Genomic DNA, 14792 nt, shown 5'->3' on the forward strand with positions numbered 1-14792 from the left:
AGTTTTAGTAAGCTTAAATTTGCACTAACTTTGGGATACTCTGGATTTATACATATATAAGTACATATGTAAAACCATGTATATATATATGTCATGAATAATATCAAATGAAAGCTTAATTTTATCTCTAACACAAGTGCATAGGAAAGATGTTATATGCTGAATGTATGCCACAGACACAGGCCGAGCAAGAGCAATGGTTGCACCAAGTCAGAAAGCATTTAAATAATGTAAGAATGAAAACTCAAAAGGCTTCCTAAGGGAAAATAAAGTAGGTTCAGGCTACATTCTTACCCTATAATGATGATTAGAGGACAACTATCACTTTCTGCTCTAAAATGTCACTGTCAAGGAAAGAATAATGAACTGGATGATATTCTGTGTTTATGAGCTGAGCTGGAAGAAATGCTGAAACAACTCCCAAAGCAAGTAAACGAGAATGAAAAGGTAAATTTGAGACGAGACAAAGTGTCCAAGAGAGAGAAGAGGCCAGAGAGTAGATGAAATTGTGACACAATTGAACAGGGAAAGAAGATAATCTGGAGCATTAAGGAGCAAGAAAACGGTAGAAAGGGCAAGAAGTAGAGATTGGCAGGAAATAATGTGTCAGGGAAAGGAGGGCAAAGTTGACAATGACAGGGACAAGTAAAGGAAAAACCAGATTACCTAAAAAAGGAGTTAAGGGGTAAGAGACTATAATCCAAGGAATCATGTGAGGCAGAAATCAGCAAAGGTAGAAGAACAGTATCATCAGAAAACAGCTTAATAGCAAAAAATAAAGGGATGACATGGCATGAAGAGGTAAAGGCTATATGGAGTTTGAGACAAAAGGTCAGAGGAAAGTGAACCAGGAAGGGTCAGATACGGAAATAGGGCTAAAGCAGCGATTGCAACAAAGCAAGGGATTGGCAGGGATGGCCGAGAGGGAGAGCATGTCTTTGGGCGGAAGACAGATGCAGCAGGAAGCAAACCTGGATAGTGAAGCTTAAGTATCGGAGGGGCAAAATGCAAACGAGGCTGTAATTAACAAGGGGATAAACTATTTTCCCATCTCCTACCTTTTTGTATAGAGGAGACAGAGAACAAAAGAAAGGAAAGACTAAAGAAGTAGATGGTGGAACCCATGAGAGTTGGCTGGAAAGGAAAGCAGAAGCCAACAGCAGGTATGTCCATGGAAGTGAGAACCACAACAGTATAGAAAAGAGAAAGAAAACATCATGAACAGAGAAGAAGCCACAGGAAGGAGAGAAGACGACAAGTGAATGGGACTCAATAAATGTTTGCTGAACAGGAAGCGGAAAGAAGAAGGGGTAAATGTTAAAATGAGAGAAAGAATCAATACAATGTTAGAGGAATGCAAAGCAAAAAGAAAAGAACGAAGTAAGAGAGTAGCCCAGGAATAGGAACTATTTGTATTACAAATGTCTTACAATTTTCAGGTTTTTTTATAATAATTAGAGTAACTAGAAATAACTTCAAGAATACATTCTGGTAACCACAAGCTCAGTTATGGACAAATTAAATATTACACAGTATACTAGAAGGTTCATTCTGCTAAGTTTTATGGAACTTCTGCTCAAATGAAATATGAAAGATTTTTATAAAAGGAAAAAGAATTTGTTCAATTGGAAATTGAGGGGATGCCCATCAACTGGGGAATGCCTGAACAAGCTGTGGTATATGAATGCAATGGAATACTATTGTGCTATAAGAAATGATGAACAGGAAGACTTCAGAGAGGCCCAGAAGGACTTAAATAAACTGATGCAGAGTGAAGGGAGCAGAACCAGGAGAACATTGTACACAGCAACAGCCACAGTGTGCAAGGACTGTTTCTGGTAGACCTAGTACTTCACAGCAATGCAAGGACCTAAAACATTCCCAAAGGACTCTTGAGGCAAAATGCCATCCACATGCAGAAAAAGAACTATAGAATCGGAACACAGAATGGAGCAGATTATTTTCTCTTGTGTTATGTTTTGTTTTGGTTTGTTTTTTCTCATAGTTTCTCCCATTCATTTTAATTTTTTTCTATGCAACATGACTAATGTGAAAATATATTTAATAAGAATGTATGTGTAGAACTCATATAAGTTTGCATGCTGTCTTGGGGAGGGAGAGGGTACGGAGGGGGAGAAAATCTAAGACTTATGGAAATGATTGTTGAAAACTGAAAACAATTAATTCTTTTAAAAAAAAGAAATCCAGGATTCACACATCATATAGTTTTGGCAAACCTTAACACCCATGAAAAGGTATAATCTAAATATCATCCATTTGATTAATGACTGTGACTATTCACGCAGTATTTAATATTTCTAAGGAGCCATACTTACACAATTTCTGCATTATCTTCACAGAAGTCAATATGTAATGTAACTGGTTTTGTGCAGTATAGTCTAAACTTTTTTGCTCTATAAGGAAGTTGCATGAAAGCTTCTACCGCAACTCGAATGCTTAACAATAGTGAAACAGACAGAGATTCATTGCATAAATACAGGGTACAAAGTAAACATTTAACAGATGACATGTCATTCATGCATGAAAAGGTGATAACAATAAAACATCTCTCAAATGCGACTAATTCAGGGCCTTAACTATTACATAAGGAACCCATAAATAAATCAGTACTTCCTTTTGCCAAATTAAATCTCAAAGAGTTGAAGAACTCAGAGTCACAATATCAAAAGTACATTTAGGGAGTAAAAACAAAACTGCAATCCAGTACAGCTAAAAATGAGAAGGTTCATTGATTAACAAAACATTTTAATTTGATTTTTAGTACACAGCACAAACTTTCATCAATTATTTTGGCAAATGAGTAACTCAGTTATTACTATTTGCTAACTTGGTGTGTAACAGATGGAGGGATGGGGCACTGATAACATAACATTCAACATTTTAATCTCAATGCTTCTAAAACTAATGACAGTCTGTTTTCCAACTAAAGGAGTCCCTTAGCAGTTGTAGTATAATCATCTGAATGAATCAATTGTTACTTACATAGCACAGTTAATGAACCTCCTTACATACAGCAGATCACCTATCTCTTGGATAACTTAGCTTGTATAACTTGCTGTTTGGAAGTTTCATATTAGATGCCAAAATGAGGTGCCTTCAAAATCTAAATCTATCATTCTTTTGCTTGGAAACTAACCAAATGTACATGTGAGAGTTTGTCAAAGACCAAACTCTAAAAGAAAATCTAAATTTGTACACCTGTTAACAAAATAGCTCCCCCCAAAACAAAAAAATGAAACAGAAAATACACAAGGTTCTAGCTGAAAAATAGACCATCACAAAAATCTCAGAGCTAAGAGAACCTCTGTAAGCCTACATGAAGGTTCTTTATTACAGCCAAACTCCCTATAGGCACAATTCCAAGATCTGCCTTTTTTTTAGACCTGCGAGGTTCTAGTTTTGATTTAAGTATAACCCATGAGAAGATGGGTAAGAGAAGGTAAGTGTCCTTCATTTGATTTTTATAGCCTACTTTTCCCTCCATTCAATGAGTATAGAGTTGAGCCAGCAAGTCTTTCCTTCTCAAGGCTATATAGTATCAGTTCCTTTACTTTTTCTCCAAAGACCTTGTACTCTGATGCTTTGATTTGCAGGTTTAAAATTTCTCCTAAAAAAAAAAAGAAAGACTCAAGAGGTCTACATACTTTTTTGATTTTACAGGAATATATTTGGCAAAATCCACCAGGAAGCATTCTGCCAAATAATGGTCTGCAGAGGACATGATTGATTTAATAACTGCCCTACACCAGCACTTCAGTTCCTGACAATAAACCACACAAGCCTGCAAAAATAAACACATAAAAGTTTCTTGGCTGTATGTTAACATCACAAGTCACAGAATCATAGAATTAGAGGATTAAAAGGAGCACTAGAGAATATTTAATGCAAACTCCTTATTTTTACAGATAAGGAAGCTGCAATTTAACAAGGCTATCAAGTAACTTCATCAGTGGCATAAATGAGGATACAAGCCAGATCTCCTGACTTCCAGTTTAGTGCTCTGCCCACTACTACTTCTTGTTGCCTCTTAATTTAGGAAAAGTTTTGAAGAAAGAGAAGAGTAAAGCAAATGCATTATCTTACCACTTTAAATAAAAATGTTTCAAAAAACAATGCCTATACTTAACTTCAAGGTAACAAAAAGACTAGTAGTGCATTGTATATCAGTTTACAAATCTCTTACCTCAAAGCAACCCTGTAAGGTCAGCAACACAAAAATGATGCCCATTTTATTGATGAAGAGGCTGAAGCTAAGTGAATTTAAGGCTTTGATCAAAGTCATATAACTAGTAAATAGTGGGGCAGGAACTGAACTCTGGTACTCGTTCTTTCTCTCCCCACCCCCCCACATTCCTTTTCTCCCCACTTTCATATCATCAGAGCTTTTTTTTAAAACATTTTAACCCACATTTCAAAATTATGCTGATAAGAATATTTACCTGTCCTTCTTCCAAGAGTAATGGCTTTACTTTTTCTACATCTTTATATACACTATTATAGAAGGTATTCATTTCAATATTTAACTTTTGGTATTCCATTTCATGATCTAAAAAGGTATTACATCCTTTTATAATAACCCAGAAGCATCCAGGATCTTCAATCTAATTTTATGAAGAAAAAGAAATTAGCGATTTTAAAGAAGCACAAAATATATACAATCCCACTATCATGATATGTATTTCTTTAAAAAGGCTTCAAAATACAAATCTACTTTTAATAGATCTTATAACAACATACACATAACATATATGTATTATAAAATAATATCTAACAGACCTCTTTTTTCATTTCTTAAGGGATCTTAAATCTTATTCATTTCTTAAGGGAAAAGGCTTATGAAATGAACAGTAGGATAAATTAGAGCCAGGAGAAGAACACAAGAAAAGTAAACGAGGATATATATGAGCGTATTATAAAGCTAAATATAAATGACCTAAATGAACTGTACCTTCTCTCCACTCCCTTTGGAAGCATCAATCCAACAATATAAAACACTAATGCAATCAACATCTGCAGTGAGGTATTTTAATACTTCTGTTATTTCATGATATCCCTCTTCTGAATCTCTGAACAGACAATTTTAACTGATGACATAAGAGTTCAGTCATCAAAGAACCTAATGAGACTTTGGTTAATTTCCTGGTCTTTGTCTGCAAAGATTATGTTACTGGCCCAGGTAATGGTAGCGGCTAACAATGCACTGTAGATACATTTAACCAGTCTCCTTTAAGACCAAGACAAGCCAAAACCAAAACCAAACAAAACTGGAGCGCAGTGTGTGATTATGAAGCAATTTCTCTCGCACAAAGATAAGGTACTTAAACCACAATTTGGATATCATAATCTAAACAACTTCACCAACTGGTGTAAATCACTGATTCTGCCTAAGCTCAATACGTTGCTTATCCACCCTTAACACCACTTCCAAATACATAGGATTATTAAAAAAAAAAAAAAATTTTACAAAGTCACGTAGCCCTATCCATAGGATTAACTATTGAAGCTGCTTTTAAATTTAGAAATATTCAACGTTAGCAAAACCCCAGCCTTTCAGAATCCTGTTTCAGCAAAATAAACGCAAGCCATGAACTAAAAAATTGGCAAAATGCATTGTTTCTGGGAAATACAAGCTCCATTTTATGTGAGGCACAGAATCCATTTTAAAGGCCACTTCTCCCAATTACACAAGAGCTACTAGAAGGATACAATGTTGTTGACAACCTAGTAATATACTGTTTGGCTTTCAAATGCATTTTAATTGACACTTGAATATTCCAGGAGCTCATCACAGTCCAAACCAAAGACTGAAGCTAAGTAGTAAGAGCAAAAAGCAGAGCCACTATCCAAATTTCCCATTCATCCTTATTCTTTCTTGTGATGGCTAGAATCTTCACCTCCCAGGCAAAGTGCCAGAGCTGGCAACTCTTTATCAAGTTTCCACAGACCTTAAACTCTGTCCGTTAGCATCAAAAATAGTACATCTAGTGATGTGTGAAAGTAATAGAATATTACTGAGCTGAATGAAACAATGAGTATAAGGAATTCAGAGAACAGTTTGAAAAGACTAGGACATAATGTAGACAAAACAATCAGAACAAAAGGGCAATGACAATTGTAAATGAGAATAGCACCACCAACTGAACTCGGATCAAGTTTGACAACCCTTCTTGGAGAACAACTGATTAAACATTTCTTTCTTGCCAGTGAAATGTGACACATGTGGAATGTGGCATGATGACCTCTGTGTATCTTAATCTCACTTAATTGCTTTTGCTATGAAGGAGAACTCTCATGGAGAGTGTGGGGTGTGCTGGGGTACAGCTGCTGTTGAAAACAAAGAGCATTAAATATCTCTGATAAAGAGTCAGATACAAGCTAAATGGGTAACTAACTCTCAGTGGGAAAAGGATAAGGACAACACTTATCCAGAGAACATTAAACGACTAATGTGAAAAAAATGCTCTAAATCTAATTTTTAAAAAAGGGAAGAAAGCATCCATACTCATAACCCACAGATCCTACTGCTGGCACACACCACAAAGTCCTGGCATACACCAAAATAGTTTAGAGTGATGCTTATACTTAGAGGCACTGCCAGCAAATGGCCCTTGGGAAAACTGGCATCCTGTGTAATGCCATTTATAACGTTTTTTTAAATATAAATCCGTTTTTTATTAAAAAAAAAAAACAACAGATTTTATTGAACTGTTTCCCCTAATCTAAATTATAATGTGGGCTCATTTAAAATCAGGGCAGTTAGGTGGCAAAGTGGATAGAGTACAGGACCTGGTGTCAGGAAGACCCATCTTCCTGAGTTCAAATCTGGCCTCAGTCATTTATACTAACTGTGTGACCCTGGGCAAATCACTTAATCCTGTTTGACTCAGTTTCCTCATCTGTAAAATGAGCTGGAGAATGAAATGGCAAACCATTCCAGTATCTTTGCCAAGCAAACCCCAATTGGGGTCATGAAGAATTGAATACAACTGACAACTTTTTTTTGTAGTAGCAAGGAATTATAAACAAAGGCCCTTCAAATAAAGACTAACTAAACAAGGTATGGTACAGGAATATTACTGCTCTATAAGAAATAATGCTAATATGGAAATATGTTCTTCATGACTTCACATGTCTAACTGATTTCACAGTGTTTGCTTTCTCAATGTGTAAGAGGGGCTGGAGGGAGAAAGAGAATTTGGAACTCAAAATTTCAAAAAATGAAAGTTAAAGTATAAATATTAAAAATGATGAGAAATATGAGAAAATCGTATGAATTGATGCCACGTGAAATAAATAGAACCAGGAAAACAATATATACAACTACAATAAAATCACTGGGAAGAATCACAACAAAAACTAAACCTGAACTGTGTGTAGTTATGATGACCAAGTTTAGACCAACCAAAAAGGAAAATAAGGTACTTCCTTCTTTACAAATGTGGGAAAATATAGGTACAGACCTCTGTTGACACTGTCTGCCTTGGCTGACATGCTGATTAACTTTGCTGAACTTCTTTACTCTCCTCCTTTTCTTTACTTTTTAAAAAATTTCTTTGTTAACAGGGATATCTTCCTGGATGGAGGAGGATATATCCATGAAGATGGGAGAAGCAGCAGGCTGGTTCCTTCACTGGGTTTATAAGGCTTCTTAAGCCAAACTGCTCTTACTGCTTGCAAATCTCCCATCTTCACGCCCCTTGGTAACTCCTCACTTATCCTAGCTATGTCTTTAAAGACTGGCAGTTAATTCCCTAAGAAGGAAAAGCTATTCCTACATGTTTTCAACAATGAGTTGCTACCTTCACTTGCTTGAGTGCCAGGAATAATGACCCTATTTGGGTGTATGCCTAGCAGTGTGGTCTGTAGGTTGGAGTATGGACATTTTATTCATTTTCTAAAATTGTGATTCCAAACTGCTCACCAGAATGGTTGGACCAGTTCACAGACTAAATTGAGAGTCAGATTGTGTGGTGCCCACCTATTAATCTTTGGAAAGCTCATTATGAAATAGCTAACATTTATATAGAGCTTACGATAGCCAGGCACTGTGCTAAATACTTTACAATTATTATCTTATTTGGTCCTCACAACAACCCTTGGAGGTGGGGCTATTATTATTATCCCTTTTACATATGAGGAAAGTGAGGCAACAAAGGTTAAATGACTTGCCCAAAGTCACCCAGATAGTAAGTATGTGAGGCCAGCTTTGAACTCAGGCCTTCTGGTCCAGGTCCAGTATTCTATCTTCTGTGCTACCTACTCTGAAGCAGACAGTAGAAGCAGCATATTGTTGATCACAGATTAAACAGAAAGGGACTTTCAGGTCTTTTGGTCCAATTATCATTTTCCAAATGAGAAAAGTAAAATCAGAGAGGTTAGGCTGCTAGTCTAAAATCATAAAGGTTACATAAATGGCAGAGCTGGGTTTCAATTTAGGTCTGCTAGCTTAAAATCCCTCTTTCCTCTGTACACAGCTAAATGTATGTTATAATCTCCAAGCCTCTTTTTCCTTTTTATGTTATTAGCAGCAATAACACTAGGATCACTAAATCTGGTCGTGTGACAGTTGCTGTCATGTACAAATTGACTTAATTGCTTGTAGTTCTATAAAACAGTGATGTTAAAAACAGGAGTGGGGGCACTAAACTCTACATGTGGAGCATAGTGTTCTAGCCAGGGGAAGGTACACTCCATGGCCCAAAGCTGCCTTTTTTTTCTTTGGGTTTACTGGCTATATCTTTTGCTCAAAGATCAAGCCTTAAGCCCAATTGACTCTGGAGCTCACAGACTTGACAAGTCCCCACCCACCTAGCATGGAGTGAACGTACTAACTAAACAGTCATTGTTTCTCTTTTACCCAGGAACCTTGGGGGTCCTTCCCACCCAGTTTGATTTTTTTTTTTTAATTAAAGGGGACCATCCCTTGAGTGACTTAAAGAAGCCAACTCATTGAATGGATATATCTCACTCAAAGTGAGATAGCCTAAAGGGTCAGGGTCTCACACTGTATCCTGGGCCATGTCCAGTCATCCTATGAATATCAGGCCACCAGACCCAGATGGCTCTGGAGAAGAAAGTGATGTTGGTGACCTTGCATAGCCCTCCCTCACTCAAATCAAAGTCAACTGCAAGTCATGTCATCATCTTGATGTCATGATCCTCTCTGAGAAGGAAGGACAAACAACAATACTGACTTTGAAAAACTACACATTAACATTATCTATGTTTTATTGTACTTCTTTGCTAAATGTTTCTCAATTAAATTTTAATCTGGTTTGGACAGCATGGGCTGGGGCTTTGTTTGATACCTCTGCCTTAAAACAGTACATTTTTTAGACATTATCTCTATCCAAGGATTAGCTTAACTAAAACGACAAACTAAATCAGTTCACCTAAAAACTTTTACCCAGATGTGTAATGGTAGGTTTCAAAAGGACTATAATTTTATAACTTTAAATTTTTTAAATCAGTTTTCAAAAGTTACCTTAAGTATGAAAACTTCAATCATTTTCAGCTAGTGAAATATTCTTCATCTGCACAGCTCACTCTAGCAAAAAAAAAAAAAATTATCAACGATTAGAAATATGAGCCTGGATTAAAGTCCAAATCTTTATTCCTCAACCTGAAGGAATTCTATTTCCATATTCTCTTCATTTACAGAGCACTCCTTCCTCTGTCCCTGTCTTCCAAATATGCTTCTCTGGTCAGAAAGATAATGTTCTTTTATAGAAAAAAGTATTTCCATCCAAGACTCCCAATCTCATCAAGTGTGGATTCTCCATCCACTTGTGCAGATCCTAACCATGTTGTATAAATCTTCTGACTTCCAGAGAATTCCCCAAAGGATCCTTTAAAGACCAACAAGTGGAGGCAATAGAAGACCATCCCTGGTTCTTTTAGTATTTCATGGGCGCAACCAAAACACGCTTTGTAGTCCTAGAGGACATCATTAATTCAAAGTGCTAGGCTATGCCTTTTAAAATTAATAATAGATATAAAATTATAAATATTATATAATACTATAGTGTTACATAATTATAAAACAATGGATAAAAACCATAAACGGGGTTTTAAAACCTCCAATGAAGACTTAAGGACAGTTTAGCTAGTCTAGTTTTCGGGTGACATTTTTTTTGCTGGCTACTCAAATTTAAAAGACAAGAGTAACAGTTCTAGGCCTTGCAAGTAGCTTCCCATCCGTTTTCTCGTTGATCAATTACGAAGGGGGAAGGGTGTACGGTGTGCGCGTGCGCATGTGTGTGTGTGAAGGGGGGGGTAGTCCTCCATACTTCACACCTCACACACGGACCGCGGCCCTTGGCAGCCACTTTCAGACGACACAGGCACGTGGCAAACACACCGCGGGGGGGCGGCATCCCCGGCCGTCACCAATGCGCGATCTTTCCCCAAAGCAGCCCCGGCTGCCTCTCGGGAGTCCACTCCCCGCCCAATGGCCTAACAAAACCCCCCTGAAGGGTCTCTCCCTCTTCCTCCCGGAGAGGCCAGCGGCTGCGCCCCTGGGATCCGTCAGTGCAGCCCCGGCCCAGGGAGCTCGGCGCCCTGCCTCCCCGCAGCGTGGCTCAGCACACCACTGCAACCCCGGACTTCGGCCCCCCGAAGCCAGCCCCCCAAGACCCCGCCCCCTGTACCTTCCCTGGCCTGCCCCGCCTCCACGACGCAGGCCTCGGGGCGGTCCCAGGGTCCGTGGAGCCCCCCGAGGATCTCAGTCCCGGGCCTTGCCCAGACTCATCCCCACAGAAGTAGCAAACTTGCCTCAACCCACGGCCACCCGAGCTCCAGACAAGCAACGGGCTCGGTACCAGCCCGGCCTCCCAGCTCCAAGCCCCACGTGGACAGTTCTAAAAACCGCCACCTCCCAACGACCCTCCCCCGCCCACGGCAACGGGCGTCCAAAGCTCCCCCCAGACCCCAACGGTCAGGAGTCGGCGGACTGAGGCCGGACCACCCACACCGGCGCAGCGGGAGGCCGCGGGGCGGGCGGGGCCGCGGGGGCGGGGGAGGGGCCTGACCCTGCCCGGGGTCCTGAAGGGGCTGCACCTGGAAGGGGAGAGACTAGTGAAGGGGCGGGGCCTGGAAGGGGAGAGAGGAGTGAAGGGGCGGGGCCTGGAAGGGGAGCGATGCGTGAAGGGGCGGGGCCTGGACGGGGAGAGACGAGTGAAGGGGCGGGGCCTGGAAGGGGAGCGATGAGTGAAGGGGCGGGGCCTGGAAGGGTCTGGAGTTGTTAAAGGGAAAGGGCGGGGCCCGTGAAAGAGCTAGTGAGGGAGGAGATGCAGGGCAAGGGAGAGAGCCTGCAAAGGAGTAGAAGGGAAAAGAGATAAGCATTTATCTGGTGTCTGCCCCGTGTGCCAAGCACTGTGCTAAGTGCTTTCTTTTAATGTCTCATTTCGGTCAGTCAATAACCTTTTCCTAATCACCTGGCACGGTCCAGGCAAAGATCCTCACCACAACCTTGTGAGACAGGTGCTACCACTATCCCCATCTTAGAGTTGAGAAAACTGAAGCAAACAGAGCGTAAGGGAGTTGCCAAGGGTCACACAGCTAAGAAGCGTCTGGGGACAGTGTCCTGGCTCCAGGTCCAGCACTTTTTCCACTGCTCCCCAAAGTAGAGGAATCAGTAAATTAGGTGGGGCTGAGTAAAAGGGGAGAGGAGGAGCGAGGGCCTCATCAGATGGAAAAGTCTGGGGTCAAGGATAATATATTGATTAGCGATCAAATATTGGTATAGTGAATTACACTTTTAACAATAATCTATATATCTCTTCAAAGTACGTGGAGTACAGAAACATAAGATAGGGTGTCAGCCCTCAGAGTGTTCATCTGCTAGTGGAGGAGGTAAGTGTCAAGCACTACTGAGTTCCTTCTAAGAAAGGTGAACAAGATGAGGATGAATTGTGGGCTTTTATTTCTTTCAAAGCTTGGGGAACATGCTGTAAACCATTTTGGGCCCATCACCTGAGAAAGGCCTACAACCTGGACTGGCCAGTTAGGACAAAGACATTTTAGCCACTCTGAGCTTAACCTACAATAATGCTTTTCATGTGACATAATGGACATGCTTTGCTTTCTTTCCATATGAACCCAAACTGCCCCTTCCTGTGTCAGCAACTATAAGGCCAGATGAAGCTGATCAGGAGCGTTCTTCTGTTTATGACTACCAAGGACAAGGCACTTTGAATCAGACACTATCTTGAATAATGGGACTTTTCTTATTTTTTCTTATATTATACTATGTTAGTGGTAAAAGAAACACAGACATCCTGGATTTATAATTTCAACTGACACCTTGACATTCTCTTATTGTATTTACAATCTATCCTATTAAGAAATTTCTTTCTTATGGTTAAACACACAAGGAGACTATAACTTTGGGTTGACACAGGAATCCTGAGTTGGAATTGTTCTAAATGTTTAAAGGATCTCCTTCTGCTTGTTTACCTGAGTTCTGAATTATTTTCCGACTCTATCATGCATGATTCTCTGGCTTAGCAAGAATAAATAAGCACTTTGTAGCACATGTACAGCCAGATTCTGTTTGTTCCTTGTTCAAACCTTTGGTAAGGTGAACCCCATTCTGTTTGTTCTTGAACAAACCTTTGGTAAAGGGGGACCCTATTCTGTTTGTTCTAGGGCAAACCTTCTGTTAAGGGGGAAACTGATTCTGTTTGTTCCTTTAGACCAAACCTTTGGTAAGTGGTTGACAATGCATACAGAGATATGTTTGGGAGTACATTTTGCAAAAAGAACTGGAGGACAGAAAGACAAAGGGGATTTTTTTATATCTTCAGAGTGATTTTCACTTTTCCCTCCCTTCCTCACTCACGATGCCTATGTCAGCCAAAATTACAGTTTCCATGATATGAGAAAGGAATTTCTTAATTGGATAGGTTACAAATACAACCAGATAGGAAAAGTGTCAAAATATCAATTGAAATTATAGACCCTGATGCCTGTGTTTCTTCTATTGTTAACATGATATAATATAACATAACATGTGTCTATAGAATACCAAGAAAAGTCCCATTGTTCCCAACAGTGTCCAGTTCAAGGTGCCCTGCCCTTGATAGTCATAAACAGAAGAACGCTCCTGATCAGCTTCATCTGGCCTTGCAGTTGATGACATAGGAAGGAACATTTTGGCTTCGCTCGGAGACCAAAGCCAAACATGTCTTTTATGCTGGAGCACAAAAACATTATGATAGGTTAAGCTCAGAGTGGACTAAAATGTCTCTCTCCTGATTGACCAATCCAGGTTTTAGGCCTTTCTCAGGTCTTGGGGGTTCAGAATGGTTTGAGGAGGGGTTCATATTCAACTGACTCATTCATTTGTTCATCTAATATTCATTAAACGTCTACTGTGTTCAGTCTTGTGCTTGGTTGTGGAGCAAATTCAAACTTCAGCAAAGCCTTGATCCCGTGACATGATGGGGTATACAATCCTGTAAATGACCCAAATTCTGATAATTATAGCAATATTACATGAGTTATATATTACATGGCATCAAAAAAGGCATTTTAGTCAAGAGGAGGGGAAGGGAACATTCAAAAGAATTAGAACAAGAGGGTAAAATCGTGTAGTGCTGGAGGAGTTGAACAAAACTGAAGCAGGGTAGGCTAAATCAATGGAAACTAGAACATATTTTAAATGAGGAGTAGAGCAGCGGGCAACACAAAGAGAAACTTCTGAAGCCAATCAGCCAACAAACATGGTATACTTAACTAGGTGAGTCCAGGGGATATACAAAGAAAGGCAAAAAACAGCCCTCAGTCCGAAAGGAGACAATGGGAGGGAGAGAATATGCAAATGACTATGCTTACCAGATAAGAACCATGGAAACAGGAAGGTGGTCTCAGAGGGAAGACCTCCTGCAGAAGGTGGGACTGGCAGAGTCTTGAAGGAAGCCAGAAAAGCCAAGAGGCAAAGGAGAGGAGGAGGAACATTTCAGGCATGGGGGACAGCCTCTGAAAAGATTAGAGGGTCATGTGAGAAATAGAGCCAAAAGTCCACAGGCACTGAATTTTGGAGGTGGTGGCTCATTCTTTATAGCAGCCTCCTCCCCAATCCCTCCCCCAGATCCCACTTGTGGGGTAGTTTCTGAAGGTTTTTGAAGGAAGGCTGCCAGACTATGGAGGTCCTTAAATGTTAGGTCAAAGAGTTTGTATTTTACACCAGAGGCAATGGTAGGCCACTGAACATTTTAAATAGGGCAATAACACAGATCTCTGCCTTAGGAAGTTTACTTTGGCAGCATTTGGAGAGGGTGGGTTGGAGAGGTGAGAAATTTAAATTTAAAACCAATTTGGAGATCTTTGCAATAACTAAGAAAATTTATGGAACAAATTGAAGAATACTGATTTACATTACAAAAATATATGTTGCTTTACAAAAGGATTCATTTCAAGTTTCCTTGTAAGTACCTACCTCATCAGTACTTTGATAGATCCATGAGCTAATAGGTGTGGATCTAAAATTGAATGAGAGGAAAAAGTAGGCTGGACCACCCTTGGGAAACTAACTGCCCAACGTTTTTGCTGATTCAAAACTCTCTTTGCAGTAAAAGCCATCTTTGTGATCTTAATGTTCTCCCAGTGATACCATATAACTGTGAATCACAGTTCTCCAACGGCTCCAAAGAATAAACATTGCAGAGGAAACCTTCTAAGGCAGAAGTGTCAAACTCAAATTAGAAAAGGATTCCTGCAGGCCACAGGTTATCTTGGAAAACCACAAATTAACATTATGTTGTATTGTA

At 39.8% G+C, this 14792-nt stretch overlaps 1 protein-coding gene across 9 annotated transcripts in view; it reads right to left on the reverse strand.

Moving 5' to 3' along the window:
* The window catches only part of TDRD12 (tudor domain containing 12), an 84279-nt gene that overhangs the window by 56499 nt on the left and 12988 nt on the right, over positions 1 to 14792 (reverse strand). For 2 of the 9 annotated variants that reach the window (XM_072632065.1, XM_072632066.1), the window contains exons 1-5: positions 10795 to 11008; positions 9506 to 9568; positions 4461 to 4622; positions 3666 to 3802; positions 2337 to 2456 (exon numbers count right to left, since the gene is read on the reverse strand). In XM_072632065.1, coding sequence (XP_072488166.1) covers positions 2337 to 2456; positions 3666 to 3802; positions 4461 to 4622; positions 9506 to 9529 — 443 coding nt within the window. In that variant the 5' untranslated portion in view covers positions 9530 to 9568; positions 10795 to 11008. Of the gene's footprint in view, positions 1 to 2336; positions 2457 to 3665; positions 3803 to 4460; positions 4623 to 9505; positions 9569 to 10670; positions 10757 to 10794; positions 11009 to 13857; positions 13987 to 14792 lie in introns of those variants that run through there. The other 7 variants (XM_072632068.1, XM_072632067.1, XM_072632064.1 and 4 more) reach the window with 6 other exon arrangements.

This window comes from Notamacropus eugenii, chromosome 1 (genome assembly GCF_028372415.1).
Source record: "Notamacropus eugenii isolate mMacEug1 chromosome 1, mMacEug1.pri_v2, whole genome shotgun sequence".
NCBI lineage: Eukaryota > Metazoa > Chordata > Mammalia > Diprotodontia > Macropodidae > Notamacropus > Notamacropus eugenii.